Genomic DNA, 25,879 nt, shown 5'->3' on the forward strand with positions numbered 1-25,879 from the left:
AAACACACACACATAAAACAAAATAATAAAACACAAGCTGGGAGTGGTCAGAAAATAAATAGATACAATTATATATATGCATATATACACATTTGAATGCACACACATATACATATACATATGCACATACACATACCCTCTAGGCCAGGGGTGTCAAACTCATTTTAGTTCAGGGGCCCCATTCAGCCTAATATGATCTCAAGTGGGCCGGACCAGTAAAATAATATAAATAATAGGATATGAACTTTTGAGTGAAAAAAGCAAATTCCGTAATGAAAACGTTTACATCTACGAATTGTACTTGAATACAACATGAACAAATATGAACAACCTGAAAATTCTTTAGTAAATTAAGTGCAATGTTAACAATATTACACCTTAGTTTATCATTTATACATGTGAATCATAACTTAGAGATCACAGTGGATCTACAAATACACAAAACATTGAATAACAGGGAGAATATTATTAAAATTCCACAGACTTCTCTTAAGACATTTCAGATACTCACATTTTTGTGTTAAAGGCTAGTCTGTAAATGTAAATATTTTTGTGTAATTTTACTTTTTTTTTACACTAAAACAAAGAGACAAATTTTCAGTTTTCGTAATTTATAGGTTATTGTGATTGTATTTTACTGGTCTCATCATTTCTAGATTCAAATGACCTAAAATGATTTGATCACACTTGACTGTTAATATCTTCAGTGTAATTTTTGCTTTTCACAAATTCATCCCAGGGGCCAGACTGAACCCTTTGGCAGGCCAGATTAGGCCACCAGGCCGCATGTTTCACACCTGTGGTCTAGGCTATACATATGAAAGGTAGAGTACAGTGTACAATACAATGGAAGCTGGGTAGAAAGAGAGAAAATCATTTTTATACAAAATGCTCTTGTCATTATAAGCAGATATATTCACATTAATATAGTCAAGGAATGGTTTCCATATTCTTTCAAAGGTATTGGTCTTGTGGTTCATGAGACAAGTCAGAAAGTCCAGGCCGACTGGTCTTTTAGGCTTACTACTAGTTACTACAGTGACATTTTATTTTTGCAGAAGAATGCTTTATGACAGAGTAAAATTCACAGCTATGTCCATTATAGCTCACTCCTCATATAAGCTGCTGAATTAAACATTTAAAATAATTAATATTCATGTTGTTATGAAATTAGTCAGCTCTGATGGCTGGATTTTGGGTGAAAGGTTATACAAATATAAGCACACATACTTTGCAGAAGTGATCGAAATGGAAGCATAGTGATAAATGAGGGAGGGTGCAGGTGTTCAAATATTTGGCCCTGGCCTGTTGTGTCTAAAGCTGAAGCTGTCTCATGGTCATGGCAACACATGAATTCCAAACAGACAGGCACATGCACCTGTATGACACGTACATAAATAAAAAAGGAATTATCAGTCCAATGAAGGCTGTTCTGGAGGATCTTAACATTTCTCATTTCTCTACAGAAACCTACATTTCTGCATTTCCTCCTCAGGCTATGAAGAGGTATAAAAGATAAGAGTGTGAAGAGGAGGGTAGAAAGCAAAAGATAGTGGAAAAAAAAATCTGTGAACTTTAACACACCTGCCAGCTGTACTTGTTTGGGTATTTGGCGTTCAGTGTTTCTTGGCTTATTTGCTTGATTCTAAACAGAGAAAAATCCTCCACAGGTGAACCAAACATTTGAATGTGCAGTATATGGAAACATGACTTTTTCTGCTAGGAGATATTGATATTCATTGCACTCCCTCTCTTGAAGCTGAACCTCTGAAGGCTTATGTAATTCACTGGGGGCATTCGTCCTGCCAGGTACTGAGCTTCCTCTGAATCTAAAACCACCATCTTTATCTGCACTGGGATGACTAAACCCGACAAAAGCCCAATTCAGTCTGAAGGAAAGAACTGGCTTCCCATTGACATCCCCCTTTCTCCCGCTGTCTTTCTCTAGGCCTGAAGACCTACTTGATTTCTGGCAGGAAGGTGGAACCACACTCCCATTGTAGCTGCTCCCAGTTGGGGTTGTCTGGGCCTGAACACCCCGACCACAAGTGTTCCACGCCCAGAGTACACACACCTGATGGTGCCCCCTCAGCCTGCAAACTGCCCACTGACAGAGCCAAGGTGAATTTACCCGTTTACATGCACACCAATACACCGATCATTATCCGATTTCTGGAGTTATCAGATTATTCAAGTCATATAAACAGGATAATCTGATAGGCTTTATCCGATAACGGCAGAGAAATCGGATTAACAAACCTAGATTTCTCTCCACTACTCTGATGTCTTCCTGCATGTATGCAGGTTAATCTGATTTATTCCGTTCTTTTACATCTGCACATGTGTAAACACAATTAAAAACAGTAGAGAACGAAAGTTACGTATTCAAACATGAACGGAAGACAGCAGCAAGTTTAAGTCTACCATCACTATGTACGTACGCACTCCAAAAGAAATCCAATAATGGACTGCAATGTCTAAACCAGGGTTTTTTGATTATCGCATTACTTAAGTGCATGTAAATGTGTTAGATATGAATATTGCAATTATCCGATTACTCCCAGATATCAGACTTTTATGGTCATGTAAACAGGCTCACTGTATCTGAGAAAATTATCTGAAACATCCACCATGTGTGTTCAGAAACTAAGTATATCTCTAGGATCATTTTTCAGTTCATCTAGATTGCCTGAGGAAGGACACAGAGCTGAACAGGGCCTCTTTGAAGCTGTTGTTCTTGCTCTCTGTTTGCTTTTGTTTATGTGGGTGTTTTAGAGGATACTTTCATTTTTACATTTGCAAGAAGCTTTCCTTTTCTCATACTGAGGATATGAAGAGGATTCTTGTCATTACCATGCACCAGAATCACTTCAGTGTCATGTACCTGACTTTAACCTTTCCATGCATGAATTATGAGAACCTTAATGGGTAAAAACACAGTAATGTCCTGTCAGAGAACGAACTTTAATTGATTGCCATTCCAACCTTTATTTCAATATAAAGTAGCTCCTTGTTTTGGATAATCCTTTATGGTCCAACTAAAGCAAAAATGAATTTAAAAGTAAAAATGTGGGTCAAATTGTCTCTAAAATGTCCCTTCAGAGAAATTTTGAATACTATTTTTTTAATCAAGATATTTTTCCTGAGTGTTTTTATTCCTCTTTAGGCATGAAAAAAACAATGCGATTGAAAATTTTTTTTTATGAACCTATTTTTCATGGAGTTGTAAAAATATTCACTCAGCTGGACATCGTGCATTTAATTTTTGAAGCAAAGAAACATGTATTTACTGATACACTGTGTGAAAAGTATGAAAAAAATTTTTTAATGCTGCTAATCTGGTGTTTTGTCACATTTTAACATACTCTAATATTAGTTATTATTCACTTTATGGAAATAATACGCAAAAAAAAACCTTTTTGTTTAAGGAAAATGGTGAATTACAGTCTATTAACAATAACAAGCAATTGATTTACACTCAAACATGTTACTGTAGATCAGATTTATCAAGAACAACAAAATTACAGTAATGGTATGAATGTCAGTGTATGGGATGATGCATAGGCATCCACTGTGTTGGCTGAAATGGAACTAAAACAATAAAATCCATGACTATACAAGGGAACAGTTTTGAATAGCTGTCCACTGTAGTGACCACTATGAATGAAAGGGTTAAACTTGGGTGTTCAGCATAGTTACCCCGCCCCCCAAAGGGGAGGCAAGGGGTATTGTTTTTGGTTCGGTTTGTTTGTTTGATTGTTAACATTCTAGCAGCAAAACTATTGGTTAAATTCATACCACATTTGGTTTGTAGATTGCCAGTGAAACAGAATAGATGTCATTACATTTTGGGAATGGTAGGTCAAAGTTCTAATTTTTTATGAATTTTTACAATCTTCCCATTTAGTTATAATGGGCGAAATATGTGTGAGGGGCAGGGTTTGTTGTGCCTGGCATCACTTGTTTGTTTGTTTGTTAACACTCTAGCAGCAAAACTATCGGTTGAATTCATACCAAATTGGGTTTATAGATTGCCAGTGATCCAGAATAGATGTGGTTAGATTTTGGGAAGAGTATGTCAAAATGAAAAATTTTTTTGAATTTTTAAAATCTTTTTTCTTCTCCCATTTACTTATAATGAGCGTAATTTCAAATGTCTATAAAAACATCAATTTTGTTTCAATTCACTTCAAACTCAGCACATATATAGAGGCAATTGATATGCTGACATCACCACATGCATAGACATGACATCAACTGGATCAGTGCCAAAATAAGCTATAATACGTGCGAAGGGCAGGGTTTGTTGTGCCTGGCGTCATTTGTTTGAGTATTTTGATGATTTCCTACTTTAGTCTTTGATAATCTATTGTCATCAAATTCTTATTAATAGCAATCTAGGAATAGAACATCAAGATCTAATTAATAAGGCCAATCACTTATTTATTAGGCAATGAAAAATAACGTCTCTTTAATTACTGACCTTTAGGGCTTTTCAACCAAGGACAAGTTAATCCACTTTGTTTTCTTTAGTTCTATTTTCAATTCATACGTCCATTTTTACCATAAGATCACAATATCCTCAACAAATCCTGCAACACAGTTCTCTTGTATAATTGCTTGTCGGCATATGGAACTGTGCATTACTGTTACATCTGAGTATCTAGGAAAAGCAGTGGAAGAAGAGGATAGAAGATGCATGAAAATCAGTGGGGGTCCTTGATATGGTAATGAGCCAAATCAAGCAGGGACAGGGAAGCCCTTCGCAAGACTTATGACTGTTTACTCTTCTATTTGCGGCTTTTCATCCTCTGTGCAAATACAGATAGGACTCACAGTCAAGGATCACACTCATGCATCTTCAACAGTTTAATAGGCTTTACAGGGCAGATGTGGTAATAATAATGGATAGAAATAGACCAGCCTGTTTAACCCATAAAGACCCAGTGCTGCTTTTGTGGCAGTTCCCAAATGAATTCTTCTCTCTATTTATTCTTTCTTATCACCATTTATTATAATATTATCCCTTATATTTTGAAAATTTCCTGTGAAAATCAGGTATTTTCCCATATATTAATTTAATGATCATGTAGATTTCCATAAAACCTCAGATTAAAGTTGAAAGTTATGAAATCAGAAACAGACAAAAGAAGAAGAAGAAAAAGTGACTTTTTCAGCAAAATGAACATAAAAACAAGTGTGTCCATCCACTGTTCTGTTACTTATCAAACTCCATGGGTTTTACAGGTGAATCAGTGTTATAGAAGATGATGGTGTTTCCATGTTCGTTATGGAGCCTTTGAATGTCCAAATGGATCATATCTGATGACTATGAAAAGATGACAAACTGCATTTTACACCAGTTATTTACATGTATTGATAGGATGAGTAGATCAGAAGATATTAAACGTTTTAAATCAGTAAATGCATTTGACTGTCAGTGGCTGTTTGGGTCTTTATGGGTTAAACCTCCACTCTACCTTATGTTTATTTTCTCTCTTCATGTGCTGTGTTCACAACAGATGGTTCACATGTGTCATCTATTTCTTGTTTCTTTTTTCTCACCTTTATATGTATATCTCTCAATTTATTATGTCTTTCCTTTTCTTTGCTCCATATGATGCATCTTCTCCATACTGTGCCCCTCTGAACTCAACCTCCCTGCAGTCTCCATGTTTGTCCTGCAGTGCGACTCTGATGCCAGGAGAGGATCAGGTTCTGGAGGAAGGAGCAGTGCACAATGGCTGCCATGATGATCACAAGACCAACAGCAACAAGGTTAGCCTGTTGTCGTTCGTTAAACCAAACACATGAAGCGATTTGAGTTTTTATACATAGGACAGATTGGAGTCTGTCCCTATTTCCTGTTTTAGATTTTTCCATTTCCAATATTGGGGCAGTATGGACCAGCTCTGGTTACATTTACTCAGCGGAAGCAGCAGAAAAAAACTCTCAAAATAGTTCAAAGAAATAGAACTCCATGAGTCCCAGTTATAGGGTGCCGCAGACACGTGTGTATAAAACCAAAGTGTGTAACTGAAGCACACACTGAATACCCTGTAGCTTTCTAGTCTATTACATTTAGACTGCTTCAGGTTATTATTGCATTTTCTAAAGCCAAGTTCCATTTTTGGACCATTGAGGACCTCTCACCCTTCCCTCTTCATCTTAGGACTCTTCAAATTTGAAGTGTTCCCCAGCCATTTCCGCAGGACGCAGCCCCAAGGCGCTGAACGGTCTGCTCAGTCCAAGAATGGAAGCCTTGAACAACAGCCAGACGTCATTGTGTGAGATGCTGCAGGAAAAAGAGAAGAAGACCTGGGGTGGCGGTGCTATGGGCATGGATCACTCAGCGCTCATCCCTCTACGTTCTAAGAACTTCAGGGAGAGAAGTGATGCCCACTTTGTTGACGTCATCAAAGAGGATAGGTGAGATAGGCGGACAGCCTGCAGCTTGAGAATAATATGTTGAACCATTTCCTCAGATCATTCAACTATGATTTGATTTGCACCAAAAGTTAAGCATTTTGTGAAAAGTTGCCCATTTATTGCTTCCTGTAATACTAACATTTGTTTTTCTAATTTTCTAAGCATATTCTGAAATATTATTTCTGTCCGCTATGCCCATAACAGCCTTATGAAGGACTATTTTTACAAACCTCCCATAAACAAGCTGAGCCTCACCTTCCTGGAAAAGAGCCTGGAGTCTGCTTACCGGATAAGCTACCAGGAGGAGGTTTGTGTGTGTGGCATAATGCTGCCTGTTTTCCTGTGTATAATGAGTGTGAATGTATTCATGTGTGTGTGTTTAAATTTTGACTTCACTGAAGTGTGCTGTGAGCTTAAAACAGTTGTTTTTGGACTCACTATAATCCAACAATCATTGTGACTTTTACAACTCTCAGAGAATGCCAATGTCTTGTTATGAGTCCGCTCATCAAATCTCAGCAGCCTTTCAGTGTGAGCATGGGTGACTGCCTGCGTTTGTGCATGTTTGTTTCTCAATGTGTCTGTGTCTTGTCTGGAAAGCCTGTTAGCACCGTGTTGTGACCAGACCAGTCAAGACTGCGGCAAAGAGAAATCACTGCAGGGCCTTAGAAGTAGATTTATATTAGGCTGTGATGCTCTCTGCTGGTGTAATTTCAGAAGTGCACTTTGCATGGATGCAACTGTTACTACATTGCTTAGTATAATGGGATCTAAGTCATTACATTTTTATGGATACTTTTAGAATTAAATAACTAACTGTAATTCAGTGATGACACTTTCATGGATCTGTTCAGATGCTTTTTAGTTAGATATTATTACACTTAATCACTTTTATGATTTTTTACCCTGGTTCTTGACTCGAATAGTGATTTCATGTACAGTTGCGGAAAAAATTATTAGACCACCCATGTTTTCTTCAATTTCTTGTTCATTTTAATGCCTGGTACCACTAAAGGTACATTTTTTGGACAAATATAATGATAATAACAAAAATAGCTCATAACAGTTTAATTTCAGAGTTGATATCTAGCCATTTTCCTTGGTTTTCTTGATAATAACCAAAATCACTTCAGTTCTTACATCAATAACTATGGCATTGTACTGCCAAAACCAGTGCTTTTAGACATTCCATGTTTTCTTTTCTGTCTGTTTTAGTCACATGATACACACAGGAGTTAGTACTTGACTGCATAACCATTGTTTTTGATGACTTTTGATGATCTGATAATTTTTTCCACGACTGTATAATTATGTATGCTTTTTTTCTCATGTTGTCTCTTAAATTCTTCTTCTTCCTTATTTCCCCCCTAGGTGGAGACCCAAGCATTGGTTCAAACTTTTGCCAGCCCAATGTTCAGTTCTTTCCTGGACATGCTGCTGTGCTGTTCAGTGTTTTTGGCGCTCTCACTAGCATGTTTCCTTCAACCACTTGTCACTCACCAGAGTCTGCCCATGCCGGCACTCATTGTAACTGCTATAGCTGGCCTGTGTGAGGCTCTGGCTCTGCTGTTTGCTATACGGTAAGAGAGGACGTCATAATTATAATCACATGGATTGCAGAGAGGCAGTAACATTTATCTGTTTGAGGAAAACTACATGTGCAAAGTTACTCTTGGGAGTTTGTCTTTTGACTCGTCTTCTATATAGTAATGTTGAATCTATACGATTGATTTATATGAGTTGTGTTTAAATTGTAATAGTAAACTAGAGTCTGGTTATCTTGTGTTGTAATTTTAAAAGTAGAAAGATAGATGAGGATAGAGACAGGAGAAGAGGTAACAGCACTGATGGAGAGACTTTGCAATAACTACAGATAAAATACTTTTTTTTTTTTTTTAATGACCATTGTTCACACCATCTTGTATCACTCAGGACTGGTGCAAACTGTCCATTTGAGATGCTTTTATTCATCCGTGTCCTAATCTCAGCGTCTTGTTTTCGTTCTTCAGTATGGCTTTTTACCTGGACAGTGCATTGAATTGCACTCGGATGCTGATGAGTGTAGTCTCAGGCTGGATACCGCGACATTTTATAGGCGCTGTTCTGGTGTCCCTACCTGCAGTCACTGTTTTCTCAAATATCACATGTGACATGCATCTATCTATCCAGGTAATTTTTGTGTTTCAGATGTTGATATATTTAAACTGACTTCAACAAATAAAACTAAAGTAAATATGGGGCATCTCAAAATAAAAAGGGGGCATTCAAATATTCTCCAAATATCAAGAAAAGTGAGAGTGAGGGAATTAAGTAATATGCATGATTTAGAAGGTACGAGGGCTGTTCAATAAGTTCATGGCCTCACCCAGAAATACTGGTTGTTATAATACAGGATGTTACATTCTTTCATGATGGGATAGTGATGCTTGAACATCGATGGACCAAGTGCATTGCTGTAAATGGAGATTATGTTGAAAAATAAAATATAAATTATCAGTCTGTGTTGTTCTGTTCTGGGTGAGGCCATGAACTTATTGAGCGGCCCTCGTATGTATCAGATACAGGGCGAAGTCAAGGGAAAGTTAACGTCAGGTCAAAAAAATTAAATTACAATAATCTACACCAAACTTGTATTTTTGGGTAGGTAATTACTTATATTTTCAGGAAAGTGTATTTTGAAATGAGAAAAATATGTGAAAAAATTTTTTTAAGAGTTTTATGAGTGTGAATGTTTGGAAAGTGACAAAGTTTTCTGCTGTCATTCTGGGTTCATTTTATAAACTCTCATAAACTAAATTCATTCCAAATACATTGACATTTGACTATTATATTATTTATGTCATGTTCTAAACACACAGTGTTTAAAATGAATAAATGCATATATCTATGTAAAATACATTTAATGATAATGTTAATGTTATTTGTATGTTGTAAAAATGGAAAAAAAAATGGTATGATATTGATAATTGAAATAACAAATGTTTAATTTGATATTTACTTTTGTTGTCCATCCGTGACGCAGCCATTTGTCAAAACTCTTGCTATTTAGGTATGATAAAATATTTTTTTCCTCTAACCAATTATTAGGTTGTAAAATAGAGGGTTTAAGGTATACACTGAATACATTTTAGGATGAAAATGTCATAGGAACTTCACTTTTGAGAACTTTAATTTTTAACGTTAATTTTTTGTCCATCCGTGACGCAGTAGTTTTTGATATTTGTCATTTGAAATTACTTGAAACTAACTTTTGCCCTTTTAGTATGTTTAAGATGTCATTTGGACCTTTCCAATTAATGTGCGATATTTGTCTTAAACTTGCCTGGTTCAAAAGTTATGAATCAAAAATCCATCTGTGACGCCCTTGACCTCACCCTACAGTTATAGTACAGTCACTTCACTTCGGTGGTATTTTATAATTGCTTACCAGTAATGCAAATGGTCAGAGACTTCAAATTATAAGTCTACTGCAATTTGGGTTTTTTGTTAAATCCTTATGAAGAGCAACTCAAAGTATTAAACTGACGAAAACAAAATTATAATTCAACAATATCACCTTTTACTTGATTGTAAGTTCAGCTCACAAAAACATTGTTCAGCAGAACCTTGGACCCCTCCCGACACAGAATGAAATTTTGGTAAAATTGTTTTCAACATTTAAAAATCTTGAGCTTCTTTTATTGTATATAAGAAGATATTATATTTGTCTACACTATGCTTCTTTAACGGGTAGGTCAGTCTGAAAAAAAAAAAAATCTCAGTGTGGATTTTCACCTGGTTAAGTAAAGGATATTACAACAACAAACAAAAAATCTTGTAGTGAACACTAACAATTTGGATATGCAGGGGTAGATATTTTCCGTTGCTGCTCACTAACATTGGAAAGTTAAGATTTAATTATCTTCTTGTGTTTGCCTGATAATTAGTGTCTGTTGCTTTCTATCAGAAAGTACGAAATACTGTCTTAAATAAAAAAATATTTAAGAGAAGTTGGAAATGGTAATTGGGTATGATTAGCCTAGCTGTACACAGTTGCTAAATAGAGGAGGGGGTAATATTTTGATGCCCTGTTCTGTTCTGAAAAATCCAACTTTTATCAGAAACATTTGAGCTGCATAAGATCTTTATCATGCATGTTACTATATTTCTTATTCTGCAGCCCTATTTTCAGACCCACTTTATAATATGCTCAGTAATTTTAATTGTTGATGTAAATTGTGGGCTTTGTTTTCTAATGAATTCTTCTCTGTTTCCCAGTTCATCATGTTCATCTGCTGTGCTGTCATCATAGCTATCATTCAGTACTGTAACTTCTGCCAGCTAAGCTATTGGATGCGCTCAACTCTGGCTACTTTGGTTGGTGTGGGACAACTTACTTTACTCTTCAGGTCCCCCTGCAGGTATGCAAAACATTTAATTAAAAAGATATGGAGAAAAACACTGTGAATTGGACTGTATTAGATTTCTTAATACAATAATTTTCATGAGTTTGTTTTCTTTCTTGCAGTGTTGCGAGGAGTCTGTTTATTTGGTAAGCGCAGTCATTATTGTACAATTTAGTTAGTTAGTTTAGTTTTATTTTGAGCACATAGAATCATCAGATAACAAAGAACCATACCACATGGTCAAACAAAATGTTTCAGCGCTCAAAAAGGAGTGGGAAGAAGATTAACTTACAAACTCCCACCCCTTTTTTACGAACTAATAATTGAATTAAATCCTCTTCCTTTGCTTTAACACAATTTTTTTTTCTATATATTTTTAGAATCACACAAAGCATCTGTACAAACCATTCACATGCACTTTTTTAGTCATCTCACACACAATCAGATTTGCATAATCAACCTTTTTTTAATATAAACTATAATATTTATATGCACTTTAAGTATTTACTACAAATACAATCATTAATAAATGTCATAATATCTCCTTATCATGATAGTCTGTATTTATTAATTAATTACAAATAGGCAACACACAATAATTTCGTATTTTTATGCATTCTTCCATATTATAACTAGATATTCACTTATTCAGATAATGTTCTATGTTTTGTTATTATGATGTGTTAGCGTCAACATTTAAACTTGCTCAGTGTATTTTTAAGGTAAGCTGTTACAGGAAAAGGCTTATGTATTGCCTTCACATTGTGCATTAAACATTTTAGCTGAGTTTCAGTTTACTTTTGTAAAAAGCCTCTGTAGTTTTCAATATATTCATATCTTTTATCTCACTTTCTTTCTAACAGGTCAGATGACCAATACAATAATAGCAACACCTCAATTGCCATGTCTGACGGCCCGGCAGACTCTGATCCAGAGCCCCACCTCCAGGACCTACTTGGCCCTGAAGCCTGTGTGGCCTTTTTCCTGCTCCTCCTCCTGGTCTGGTTTCTTAACCGTGAATTTGAGGTCAGTCACCGTCTGCATTACCATGGTAATGTAGAAGCTGATCAACACCGCATCAAGATCCAGAACATGAGGGACCAGGCTGACTGGCTGCTCCGCAATATCATCCCTATCCATGTGGCCGAGCAGCTAAAGGTCACCCAGAGCTATTCCAAGAACCACGACAATGTGGGTGTAATATTTGCAAGTATTGTAAACTTCAGTGAGTTTTATGAAGAAAGCTATGAAGGAGGCAAGGAGTGCTATCGCGTCCTCAATGAGCTGATTGGAGACTTTGATGAGCTGCTAAGGAAGCCTGCCTTCACAAACATTGAAAAGATCAAGACTATTGGCGCAACATACATGGCAGCAGCAGGGCTCAATGCGCAGCAGTGTGCAGATGCCGCCCATCCTCACGCCCACCTTCGTGCTCTTTTCGAATTTGCCCTAGAAATGATGCACGTGGTGGATGACTTCAACAAGAACATGCTGGGCTTTGGTTTCAAGCTTCGCATTGGATTCAATCATGGACCTCTGACCGCGGGTGTGATCGGTACCACTAAACTACTTTACGACATCTGGGGAGACACGGTCAACATTGCCAGTCGGATGGATACAACAGGTGTTGAGTGTCGTGTTCAGGTCAGCGAGGAGAGCTATTGTGTGCTCAGTAGCATGGATTATGAGTTTGATTACCGTGGCACAGTTAATGTTAAAGGGAAAGGCCAAATGAAGACCTTCCTTTACCCTAAGAGCAGTGAAAGTGGCCCCGTACCCCAGTATCAGCTGTCAGTCTCACCAGAGATCCGGGCGCAGGTGGATGGAAGTATCGGGCGCTCACCCACTGATGAAATTGCCAGCATGGTGCCCGCAACCAATGTCAATACAAGCAGCACCAACACTATGGTGGCCAGTGCCAGTGCTGGTTCCTCAACCAACACAGGGCTTGCACATGAGAAAGACGTGCCACATTGTGGAGATCAGGTGACCAACCGTGAGAGACGCCCTTCACCAGAACCCAGTCATGCAAGGAGGTCTGTGTCTCATAGTGGCCTGATATCTATACCTGCTACCAACCTAGAGGAACCCACTTCTTCTGCAGATAGCAAACAGCACATCATCTCATCCTCCACTCTGCAAAATACACACAGTAATTCCACAACGTCTCAAAGAGACATCAAGAAGGACAAATGTGATGATCATGACCCTAACATTGGAGACTTGACCAGACTTTAATAATTTACTACAAAGGCACTTTTTGTCTTCAATCCTTTACCCTTTAAAGCTCTTGTTACAGCTGGTTGGCATTTGTGGAGTTGTTATGCGTTCAGTCGTACCAGGGTATATATATTCACAAACTTTTGAAAGGACCTTCTTTTCTACGTCAGCCAGACAACTTTTGTCTTAAACTGATGACTTTGGATGGACTGTGATGCAGGAACACAGAGAAGAAAAAGATGTGATGGCTGAATCTGGACCTTCTCTTGCCTGCTACAAATCCCACTGTCTCCTATTTACCTACTTGATAATCTTTACACCTTTAATCTTGATTAGTTCTTTCCTATGTCTTTTAAGTGCCTTTAGAGTAGAATAATGTGTAGACTAAGCCTTTTTCAGTAAGGGAAAAAAATAACATAAAAGGGAAAACTGTACATTTGCAAACTTTTTGAAAAAAGAAACTTTGCTTTTGTCCTAAATTTACTTTTTAAACTATGTTTTGCAATGATATTTATGCCTTTGTCGAAGAAGAGCTCATCAAGCTACCTTTCATATGACAAGTGCTACAATGTGAGGAGAATCTTAATGTGTAGAAGGGAAATAACATAATCTTCTCTTGTTATACATATATGTAAAATCTGCACTAAAATGCAGCAAGGCTTATTTCTGTGTTCCTTTTGAAAACTCTTCAGGAAAGACGCATCAGAGACTAATCATTACAGGCCAAGGGTAGAGGAGGCTGAGTTGTGAGTATATTTGCATGCATAAAGTATGTATGAGTGAGTGTGTTTGTATGTGTCTGTGTAGGAATCAGAAAATCCAGGGACTAATGAGGAGAGGTGCTCGAGCGACTTGATGAAACTGCTGGATGACAAACAGTTCAGGAACGCACTGAAAGAAAAAAAAACTTTGCTTGCTGATGTGGCGGCTTTTTCCCTGGCCTTGGTTAACATCTTTGTATTGTCTCAGTTATGAGGCATGATGGGCTTAGCTCCACTTAATCAGCATGTGGCGAACAACAGCATCACAGACGAAGCTGTAATTGTTACTAATGTGTGCGCCCACCTCTGTGATCCTTTCTCTTGTGGGCTCTGTTAAGTGTTGATGAGTATTTCAAGGGATATTACAAAGGCACTGCTGTACCTGTAGAATGTCTTTAGCTGTGACTTTAGATTGATTAGAGAAAACAACTGCCTAGGTTGCTACGGATTACACTGTATGCTAGTCGATAGTGCTTTTTTTAAGACATTGATAATCAAAGTGGAATGTCACAAATCAAAACAATGTGTTTTATTTGTATTTATTGTAACACAAAACTTGAACTGTTCATGTGAAACTCCCATCTCTAATCTCTAATGCAAACATTTTGCATTAGATGCTTTGTACTTGCAATGGCATGAAACTTAATGTATAAGCACTGTAAATACAAAGACAGTGCATCAAGTTTTCATATTGCTTTGTATATGTTTTTGCTCAATTTGACTTGATTTACTTCAATCTATTTTGTCATATATTAATGAAACCTGTCATTAAGGATTGTGTGCTCAGAAGCAAAAAAGATATTACCATGCAATCCACTTCAGTGTCTTATTTTTGACATTTAAATACATAGAAAAACCTCATAGTTTTTAATTATCAGGACATAATCATGATCATAATCAGTACTATGAAATAAATATTGCATAAAAAAGACACAAGTTTGCCTTTTTTATCATTACATAATTAATTTTTGGAGCATTAATCATTATCTCATAGATAAGTCATCTGCTTTGGGTTTTGTGGATTTGCTGCTTTGTGCCTTTTAAATTCTCCCCTGCTGTTGTGTTCACTGTGAGCTCTAATTTGCTTTTCATGTAAAAAGGGAATTTAAGCAGTGCCTTTTCTTAATGTATACAACTTAGTGTAATCATACCAAATGTATCCTACATAATTGGCCTTAATGTCATTCTTTGCTTGGCCTTCATTTTGTAATCCGGTTCAGGTGGGTTGAATTGTTTTAAATGCAATAATACCATTTTAACATGATCATTTTGATGGAAATATGACCTGCTTTATGCTTATGAGCACACAATCCTTGTACCAGTCTGAATTTGTGTATGTTATGTTACAAAAAGGGACACTTAGAATAATGATGCTACTGTCGAACATTAAGTATTCAATAGAGGTCATGATACTTTAATGTCAGGTAAATTTCATAAAGCTACATTCCTTTTTTTCCTCTTGGTAGTTTTGATGACATATTTGAAACACTATGTTTTTTATTAACTCTTTTGAACTAACAGGAAAAATAAGGTAAAGTCTGAACTAACAGTTTTTTTTATTGTATCTTGATTTGTTTTGCTGCAAACATTTGCTTATGGTTGACTTGGTTTGAATTTTTGAAATGACATTCTGAACCAGCAGAGTGGCACAATGGAAAAAATTTGATGCCAAAGAGTGTAACCACCATCTCTTAGATCTTTTCTTTCGTTGGTTGCATTTTGCATGTTTAAGAGGTCATTTCTATACTCACTGTTACAAGACATTTGCACAAAGCTCTCACTTTTTATGTACAGTATGCCTTTGTATTGTATAGTATCTGAGCATTTTTTTATTATTTATATGTGCATGTACAATAGTATTAATTAGTATAAAGAACTGGGCGATTCTAACAATATTGGAATAATAATTGTATGTTCTGTTTGCCTGCATGTGTGTAAAACGTATGAGTGTTTGTAAAACTGTGTGATCGTATCATATGGATTGTATGTGGTTTGGAGGGGATGCTTTTATTTTTTGCAGGAATGTGACCTGTTGGCCTACACTTTAGTGAATTTTATCATCTCAGAAAGTATGATATGTAAGACAGTAAGACTTAAGTCAACACAGGTCACGTTTCTTCTGTTGCTTTTCTAAAGTTAAACTAGCCAAATAAAACAAGCTGTTCTAGATGTTGGCTGGTAGGCAGTATTTAAGTAGTTTGCTAAAGCCATACTGTAATGGATTGTTGCTTTCTTTTTAAATGTTTTTGTATATAGCACGCTAAAAAGTATGCAAATGAAATTTAAATTAAATAAAAACGGTTGCTGGGAAATGCTGTCCGGTTTAATTTCTAGTCTGTAAAATAGATTATAAAATAATGGGCCCTTGGGCACAGACACATGAAGATCCCTGGTTAAGGTTAATCCTTAAAAACAATCTTGTTCTTGAAAAGAGTTAATCTAAATAATCTCTAAATCACCCTGCCTTAACAGCTTTGAAATTGCACTCTCAGGATTCCTTACAAAAACTATTAATTGCAATGAATGCTTATAGCCTGTGTACTTTAGGGGGAAAAAAACATCTAAGAAAAAGACATATTTGAGCAATGTAAGAATCAAGAGGTACTAAATTATTTGACTAACAAACATGTCTGGAATTTGGTATCAGGGATTTTCGGATAAAAAGAACAGAGAAAACCCACCTTTTTCAATTTTTATGATTTTTTTTTTTTTTTTTCATAAACGCATGCTCCTACCTCCTCATATTTCAGTTTGGTGTTAACCAGAAATCTTATGTCTTGGTGTATACCTAAACCAACTTATGTACATAAATATTTGTGGGAAATATGTGAATGAAGGTGGAACTTAATGGAAATTTATTGTAATATGTTTGTAGTTGTATGTGATTTTTACTGGGTACTACAAAATAATATGAATAAATTAAATACTGTTGCTTTTTGTATAGGCTATTATCATCCAAAATACATTTTCATTTATTTATTTTTTATTATTTTTTTGTCATTTTAGAAATGTATTTAGATGAAGAAAACGCTTGAAAAATCCATGGTAGATACTAAATATCTATTTTTTGGGTTATTCCACCCTTATAGGCTATCTCACATACGTCCACATGACGCACAGTGGGACACAGGTTTACGTCAGGGCGTCATTGCACGACACCTCCCCCTCCTCCCCCCCACAGTCTAGCTGGGAAGAAAAAAAAAAACTTTTTTTGTATCGGAGGAATCAACAGCCGCCATCTTGACGCGGCTCAGAATCGGGATTTCGGGGGGAGCATTAATTTTAAAAACCGATCGGAGCTGTCCAGACGGGGCTCAAACGCCTTTTTTCGTGCAGTAAATCGAAGCGTTAGTTCTTCCGATGAGATTTAATGCAAACATGTGAGGGTTATATGGGTTTTTATCGTCTCGAAAGCCCACTGTATATTTGATTTCCCTTTTAGAGAGCGCCGCTTCTCGCCGTATCTCCGTCCCGAGACGCTGTATTTACTGGGAGACAGCGACGAGAAAAATAATCCGCCTCATAGAAAATATTTGTTGAATTTTGCTCTTTTTATTTAAGGCCAAGAGATATTTTATGGCTGTTCGTTTTGACTGCGAAAAAAATGATTCTGTACAGACGTGAAACCGGCGATCTACGGAGAAAGAGATTTGCTTACGGTTTGTGTAATATTTTATGATTGATTTTTATTTATTTTTCTCGAACTGAAATAATTTTTGGACGTAATTATTGAGGATAATTATGTGGGTGTTGGGTGTTGGATTATCATGGGGTGATCTTCGGCGGCGGAGCGTGGCGCTGTTGCCCTTCTTTTGAGACATTTTTCTCCAGGCAGCATTTCGCCAGTCTTCCCAGTCAAAAAAAAAAAAAAAAAAACACATTAAATCGCTCCTTTACGCGTAACGTTACGAAAAGTTACTAGTTACTACGAGTCAGAGGTCGACAAGTTGGACCGATCCGGTTGTGTTTTTTCCTCCATCATCGTTCACTCATAATTGACGACCAGGATGGCTGACAATCTGCTGGATGTCGGACCCCCCACTGCAAAGCGACCCAAGCTGAATTCACCTCTCTCAGGATCAGATGGCCCAGGTAAGGACAGGACACGGTTCTGCATCCGTATCTTACTGACAGGAAGGTGCAGTATTTATGCAGCCTGCACACTGAACAGTCCTGCTGCTCCATGGTTATGGTAAAGTAAACCTATCAGCTATACAAGGGGACAGTGCAAATAGAACTGTAAACTGTCAGTCTAAGTCCCTGCTGGACTGTTGGATAAATCACGTGAATAAAAAGCACCATAAACTGTAATCTCAATGCCTTATCTGCACATGGAGGTATCAATAGTAAGAGTGTACTGCTAACTTGTCTGTAAAGTAAAGTGCAAAGACAACAACAACTCTGAGACACAAATGTCCCATACAGTTATTGACATGGTATGTGCACACCTGCTTAGTTTCTTTTCATATATTTTGGATTTAGTAATGTTTGGGCAACAGTGTTTTAATAAGTAATCCTTTCATGCATACTGGTCACCACAGTGGACACCTATTCTACATTTCTTCTCTTATATATTCATGGGTTTTGTTGTTTTACTTCCATATCAGCCAACACAGTGGACACTTATGCATCATCCCAAACACTGCAATTCATACCATTACTGTCACTTTGCTGTTTTGGATAAACCTGATCTGCTCTAACATGTCTTAGTGTAAATCAATTACTAGTTGTTATTAGACTGTAATTAACAGTTTTCTTAAACAAGAAGGGTTTTTTTGCATATCATTTCCATAAAGTGGATAATAACTAGTATTAGAGTATGTTAAAATATGAGAAAACATCAGAATAGCTACATTAAAAATGCTTTTATTTCATAGTTTTCACACAGTATGTCACTTTCTGATATTGCGTTTTAAATACATGTTTCTTTGCTTTAAAAAGTAAATGCATGGTGTCCAGCTGAGTGGACATTTTTCATCTCCATAAAAGCTAGGTTCATTAAAAAAATTTCAATTGCATTTTTTTTTCATGCCTAAAGAGGAATAAAAACACTCAGAAAAAAAAAATCTTGACTAAGGTTCTCATAAGTCATGCATCAAAGGGTTAATATATAAAAAATACTGTGATTTCCGTTTAATTCCCTTCGCAGTTCCACAGTTACACTCAGATGTTTAATAAATACGAGGTGCAACATCTATTACAATTGTACTACATTGTCCACTTCAAGAGTGCAAATGTTTGACATCAACAAGTATTAGTAATAACATTGTAATATGTGAAAGATCAGTTATTACACCACTCCATCAGCCTACCATCAAAGGTCCATGTATTCAGTCAGAATGGTCCAGTCTATGCAAATATTACATTTATTTAGACTTAAATCAAAATTCAAAATCCATTTCTTTGTTTTAGTTTGTCTACAAAATGTATTTGACCTAGCTACACACCTGGGAAAATGTGTGCCATTATGTGACCGAGTATTAGAAAATACCCCTAGGGTCAGTTACTTCACTAGTCCAACCTGCAGAGCTACTTCCCTATGTTACTTGGGAGAGTTGGATAAAAGAAAGCGACTTTATGTTATAGTTATAAACATATCTTTTATAACTGTCAGTATGTGTAACAGCTCTGTCATAAAGTCTAATGTTCAGTATTTGAGCAGCCTCCAGCTTTTCATGCTCTGATTTGTGTGTTTTAAGTAATTGACACAGATTTGATTTGATGAGTTTGGTTTTATTTAATTGATTTGTACATAGATTCCTGGGGCGTTATATTGTGACATTTTTACAGTGCTGATTATTTATCCCAATTACCAAGTATTAGGATTAACCAAGAATAGACCAGGTTCCATGAGGATGTATGTATTTAGGTAAAAATTAAGAAAACTGCGACATGAGTCTGTGTTTTATGTTTTCTCACGGTGTACAGCTCTCATTTGATTGAGTGGAAAAGGTACCATTTGGGGCTGGCCAAGGGAAGGTTAGCATTTAGACCAAAATATTAATTTAAAATCACCTTTTGAAGACCTACCTATATATTTTGAAAGTACATTACCTCTAGTGTCCAGCACAAGTTTTATTTTTAGAAAAATGTTTGAAAAATACTTAGATGGCATTGTAATCAGCATAAATTTATGTTTGCATTCTTTGTCCATCAGTGCAATTCAAAGCATAATTTTGATCCTCTTCTGTTGGACCTCTATTATACTTATGATAAGTTGTAAGGTCAGTTTAAAAACCTTTTGCTACTCATATTACAGTGGTTTCAAATATCTAATAAATTGAGATAAATATATATGGAAATGTATTAAATTAGTTTGTTAAGGTATTTGACTTTGTAGCTATATTTGCAATGTATATACTAATAAATATGTTGAATAAACAATTGAAACTTGCAATTATTCTTCATTGTCCATCCGTTGCCATAATGGCTGTGTCCATCTGTTAATGCAACACTTATCAAACTCTGGCTATTGTATGCCCTTATATACTGAAAAAAAATACAAACTGTTCACTGTTTTGCAGAATAGACACCATAGAGGACCACTGGTAAAGATATTACAGTTTCATGAAAATTGGAACCACACTTTAAGGCAGGTTTTATAAAATGGTCAAAAACAGATGTTAATTTTCTGTCCATCCGTTACAGAGGGTTTTTTTTTTTTATTTTTAAGCCAGAAAATTAGGTTAAAACATTTTTTTCAATCCCACATTGAAAAAAAGTGCTCATTATTCTCTGCAAAATGAAATATAATTCATCTTTCTACCATAAATAGTTGTGAAAGGGCAAACAAAGATGTAGTAAAGCTGTCCACCCATTACCGCTTGGCCAGCCCCATTTGCATCCAACCAAGTAATTGATTTGTCAAATATGCCTGAAGTTGTAAAGATCTTATAAAATGGGAGATTTGGGAGTGGGTGACGACAAATTTGTGGTGTTTTCATTCATCATCCTTATCCTTAATCTAATGATCTGTCTAATAATAATCTATATCAGGGTGAAAATCTCTCTTTTGCAGCTGAATTAGGCTACTTTTTATATTAATCATCAGTGGGGGGTATTGCCAAGAATCTGGTGGTACGATACAAATCACAGTATAAGGATCACAGTATGGTATATCGTGATACTGTTAACAAGGTGATATTCCTTTATTCCTTTGTTTTGCTTCTTTTTAAAAAAAAAAAAAAAAATTCTCTGAAAAAATGTAATTACACTAGAAATATGCACAAATACTAAACAAATATTTATTGGTCAGAACAGGATCTAGCCTAATGCTATATCACAAAACTTTCCTCTGCAAAAACTTAAAAGTGCAGTATTTGGATAAATAAAGGTTTAACGTCTGGCTTTACCAGTACAAAAAAACTCAATAAATAAATAAAATTATGTTTTACAGACTTTACAGTTTAAGATCCTGCTCAAATGTTCATATTCTATTAGTTGTGAACAGAATGCATAGTGGATAGTCCCTGTATCTTCCAACATTATAACATTATTTTTGCGCAATCCCAGCAAAGGAACTAACATTTTCCTCCTTCAGACAGTAAAACGTGCTTTTAGCATGCTTGAAATAACCATTGTTTAACAAAACAGTGTTATCAATTTAAAAATCAAACTATATGCATGATTTGTAATAGCGCAATACTACTTTTTAAATATACAAACAAAGCAAAATACCCATGTGAATATATGAATAAAAGAGCTTGCAGGATTCCCAAAAAATATAAGCAAAAAAGAAAAACAAAACTGAACCTTCACCATGTCTGCATTTGAATAAATATCTAAATATATCAATACAGTACTTTTAAATAGCGATACAGTATCGTGAAATGAAATATTGCGATATATCGCAAAACCAATATTTTCTTACAGCCCTAATCATCGATGTGTTTTTCCAGTCATACATGACTTATAGTTTTCGTAAGGAAAGAGTATTTTTGAATTAAGCTCTGCCTTCTGTTCACATGGTCGGAAACCAAACTGTTACAATCATAAATCATCCATAACATGAAACAAATGAAGATAAAAGAACATTTTTTGCCCATATAGCTCCAGTTTATGGCCCTTTCAGTCATAGGAGCTTGAAAACAAATGTATCTCTATTATCCTGATTGCCTTAAATTATTCCTGCACAATTTACCAGTAATGTTAACTTGGTGTAGTGATCAGACATAGTTTTGGTAGTGAGTTTGCCCTGAAAATTCTACAGAACACTTCACTTAGGTTAACCACTTCTTCACATTGCACCACCTGAGCCATCTCTTTAGACTCATCGTCTTGAGGAGATACAAAACATCTGTCTACCTTTTTAGAAATTGTGAAGATGAAGATGTGAAGTTTCTTTGTTTAGTGCATCTTGCCGTCTGGGAGTGGCTACATAATCTAGTCCACTGACAGTTCTCAATCTTCAGCCAAGGCCTTTCATCTTCTCAGTGAAATGACAGGAGCTTTCACTGGGCAATAAAGTATCCCGGCATTAGCCCTCCTTTCCTGTTACTGCTAGGACACCTTTTTGGCACAACTTAGATCTGGCGTTAATATGCATTTTTGATGATCTGACCACAAGTGGACAGCTCTGAGCGCATCTCTTAACACCTAAGATTAAAACGTATTCCCAAATGTGTCATGACTTCACTTCTCTGCTCTGTGCAGATACATAAGCTCACCTATCGTCCACAACTTAGTGCAAGCTTTAATTTTAAGTTTTAATAGACTGACTTTATCATGTTTCTTTGCACATTTAATTATTTGACTTTAATGACTAAAAAATGTAATTTTTTTTTTAGTGTTGTCAAATGATTACAATTTTTGATCAGATTAATCACAGGGTTGCTGTGGATTAATTTTGATTCATCCCGATTAAATATCATTCATTTTTAATCTATTTTAATCACATTTCATTTTGTATGAGCAAACAGACTCAAGAAAGAAGGGAATATGTATGCACTTAACATCTTTATTAAACACCCTCAATAGTTTCAACAAAACAAATTTCTCATCCAGAGGGCCAGTGTGCTGTGTAGCGTCTTCTGTCTTTATGGGTTGGTTCTGCTTCCTGTCATTACCAGATGAACTGCCCATTTGCACGTGTGACGATATCTCTACTCGGACAAACTACCTGAAATGCGTTGCCAGAGACATTCAGTCATTCTGCACCGCAGATGGGTTAATTGCATAAAAAGTTTTAATCACATTAATCATGATGATTGATTAATCTGTGTTAATGCATTAATTTTGACAGCCCCAATTTTTATGCAAAAGTCATAGTGATATGTTAAATGCTATAAAGAAGTTGTGATGCAATAAGTGTAATATTTAAGCACCACATCATATTTACGCCATAACGTCATACTGTTTTAGTAGTTACTGACACCAAATACACAGCAAGTACTGTTTATCTTAATAGTTTAACCTTGGTTATTGTAAATTTTACATTTTAGAGTTCTAATGATTAAATTTATCATATTCAGTTATGTCATTTGTTAAGTTGAATAATCATATATTTGGACTTTTTAGATGCTCATTTTATAATTAGCCTAATCAATTCATGATCAGTTACGGCACATAATATTTTCTGCATACTTTATATGCAAAATATGACATTTAAATATTTGGGAGTCTTTGAGTAAGAAGTACTACTAAGTAAACATTTTGCATAATACTGTGCTGCTATGTTATGTAGTGTTAAATAAAGAAAAACTGTGCCCTGCTTTCCCCCCTCTGCCCAGAGAAAGTGGTTAATGCTACCAACAAAGAAGTCAGGGTTACAGTGGAAAATGTTAACTGTTATTATAAAGTTTTCATGACATAATGTGCACAACTCTACGGTCAGATGAATGTGACCCTTTCAAAAAAATAACCATTTCTACAACAGTCAACACCCCTTGTTGTAGGATTGAAATCACAGGTATCAAACATACGGCCCGTGGGCCAAAACCGGCCTGCCAAAGGATCAAATTCAGCCTGTGGGATGAATTTGTGAAATGCAAAAATTACACAGAAGAAATTATTAATCAAGGGTGTCAAAATCATTTTAGTTCAGGTTCCACATACAGACCAGTTTGATCTAAAGTGGATCAGACAAGTAAAATACTATCATAAAAACCTATGAATAATGACGATTCTAAATTTTTCTCCTTGTTTTAGTATAAAAATGTAAAATTACATGAAAGTGTTTACATTCAGAAACTATCCTTTCACAAAAAATATGAATAATCTGAACAAATAGGAACAACATGAAATGTCTTAAGAGAAGTCAGCACAATTTTAACAATATTCTGCCTGTTACTAAACGTTTTGTGTTGTGTTTTGTGCTTTGCAGATCCACTGTAATCTGTAAGTTGTAGTTTACATGTGTAAATGATAAACGGAGGCATAATATTTTTAACATTGCACTTATATTTCTTAAGACATTTCAGGTTATTCATGTTATTCACATTTTTAATGAAACTTTGTAGACGTAAACATTATTATTAACATTATTTACTGGTCCGGCCCACTTCAGGTCATATTGGGCTGAATGTGGACCCTGAACTACAATGAATTTGACACCCCTGATTTAACTCTTCCCTTTTGATTTAGATTTTCTCCATTACAGACTTGTCAGTAATTACTCAGGTTCTAACCACTAGATCTAAGTTCTGGTAAAATGGTTAAAGCTGCTACAGTTTGTTTGTGCTCACTATCAACTATACAAGGATGGACGCTGCAAAACTTTCGTATATATGTAAAAATTAAGCCAAAATCTGTCTGATACATAGTCTGCCAAGTTTGGAACCAGTGAGTGTGAGACTCTGCCTGACTGGAACCAGACTGTGTGTCAGACAGATACAGGACTGTAATTTAGTGATATTCCAGTTAATTGGTTTAATTAATTAATCACTGCCAAAGGAGGAATTTAGAAACTATTGGTATTGGCAGAATTTGGCTCTGATAAGGACCGATAGCTTTTAATTCTGCGTGAAAATAGAAATTGTACCTCAAATCACCTCCATTTTTCTGTTTAGTTTGATATCAGGTCCATATTTATTGATCAGTTAGTTAGAGTGATCTGCTTTTTTTTATTGATTTATGCATTTATGAATTTGTCTTATATGTCCAGTTCAACGGTTAACTGTTTTCCATTATAATAAAATATTTATTTTAATTAATAAATTTCTGTGTGTTTAATCTATCTAAAAAGGCTGTAATTACATTTGGGAAAAAAATTGTTGGATGTGGAGTTTTTGGTTTGGTGAAAGTCTCACTGAAGAACATGGAGGGAATCAGCCGTTTGTGTGAGACAGAGCAGCATAGATAGATTGATATTAGTGAGAGTCTATCAGTATCTCATCACCCCTGCTGTCCGGCTCAAAGACATCTAGCATTTTTTAAAGTTGGTTTAAGGGTTGGTTTGCCTGTTTTTCTGCATAAAGTAACATTGTCAATCAATACCGTAATCTTGATAACTTTGACCTCTCCATTCATTTTATAAGCTTTATTACGTTATTACATGTCATGTACTAAAGTGAATGTTAAAGCACTTAAACTATGTACATGTGGAGAGGTAAAAGCAGTACAAGTTTTCAAGCATCTTATAACATATTAATATGACCCAGTTGGTGCACTGACAGACATGTACTCAGCAGACTGCGTAGGCACGTTTGTGTTTACTGCTGAAAGAATGTGTCCTAAAGTGAGTGATCACATTTCAGCCCATCCTGCATGTTCAAACCTCACATTTGAGCTAGCCACTTATGATTAGTGATGGCCCAATCTGGATTTTTTTGCTTTTGATCCAATCTGATTTTTTTTTTTTTTTTTTTTAGACTAGTTTTGCCGATACCGATCTGATACCGACTTTTTCAAAAGAATTGTCTAAAGAATGTCAGTTTATTTGCAGGGCAGGTTGGGTCTGGTCAAAAGAATGTCAGTTTATTTGCGGGTCGGGTCAAATAATTCCACAAAAGCCCCGCGGATTGAAAAAAAAACCCAACTTGCGCATCACTAAGGGACCATAAAGTGAAAGTGAAACTTATTAATTCCTCCAAGCCTCCCACTGTTGTGCAGCTAATTTTCCTTTTCCCTACCTTCTAAAATTTTAAT

General features: G+C 35.8%; 2 protein-coding genes across 4 annotated transcripts in view; both read left to right on the forward strand.

Annotated features, from left to right (window-relative positions):
- LOC115424253 (adenylate cyclase 9) overlaps positions 1-16,107 on the forward strand; it is a 42,812-nt gene extending 26,705 nt beyond the window's left edge. Inside the window, exons 2-10 of the mRNA XM_030141392.1 lie at positions 1,949-2,121; positions 5,668-5,778; positions 6,173-6,429; positions 6,634-6,736; positions 7,801-8,009; positions 8,439-8,598; positions 10,687-10,829; positions 10,937-10,960; positions 11,678-16,107. Of these exons, the coding sequence (XP_029997252.1) occupies positions 1,949-2,121; positions 5,668-5,778; positions 6,173-6,429; positions 6,634-6,736; positions 7,801-8,009; positions 8,439-8,598; positions 10,687-10,829; positions 10,937-10,960; positions 11,678-13,052 (2,555 nt within the window). The 3' untranslated portion in view covers positions 13,053-16,107. The remainder of the gene's footprint in view (positions 1-1,948; positions 2,122-5,667; positions 5,779-6,172; positions 6,430-6,633; positions 6,737-7,800; positions 8,010-8,438; positions 8,599-10,686; positions 10,830-10,936; positions 10,961-11,677) is intronic.
- Positions 16,108-17,018: 911 nt separating this feature from the next.
- Positions 17,019-25,879, forward strand: part of crebbpb (CREB binding lysine acetyltransferase b) — a 41,942-nt gene continuing 33,081 nt past the window's right edge. For all 3 annotated transcript variants that reach the window (XM_030141389.1, XM_030141391.1, XM_030141390.1), the window contains exon 1: positions 17,019-17,887. In XM_030141389.1, coding sequence (XP_029997249.1) covers positions 17,803-17,887 — 85 coding nt within the window. In that variant the 5' untranslated portion in view covers positions 17,019-17,802. The remainder of the gene's footprint in view (positions 17,888-25,879) is intronic.

This window comes from Sphaeramia orbicularis, chromosome 8 (genome assembly GCF_902148855.1).
Source record: "Sphaeramia orbicularis chromosome 8, fSphaOr1.1, whole genome shotgun sequence".
Classification (NCBI taxonomy): Eukaryota; Metazoa; Chordata; class Actinopteri; order Kurtiformes; family Apogonidae; genus Sphaeramia; species Sphaeramia orbicularis.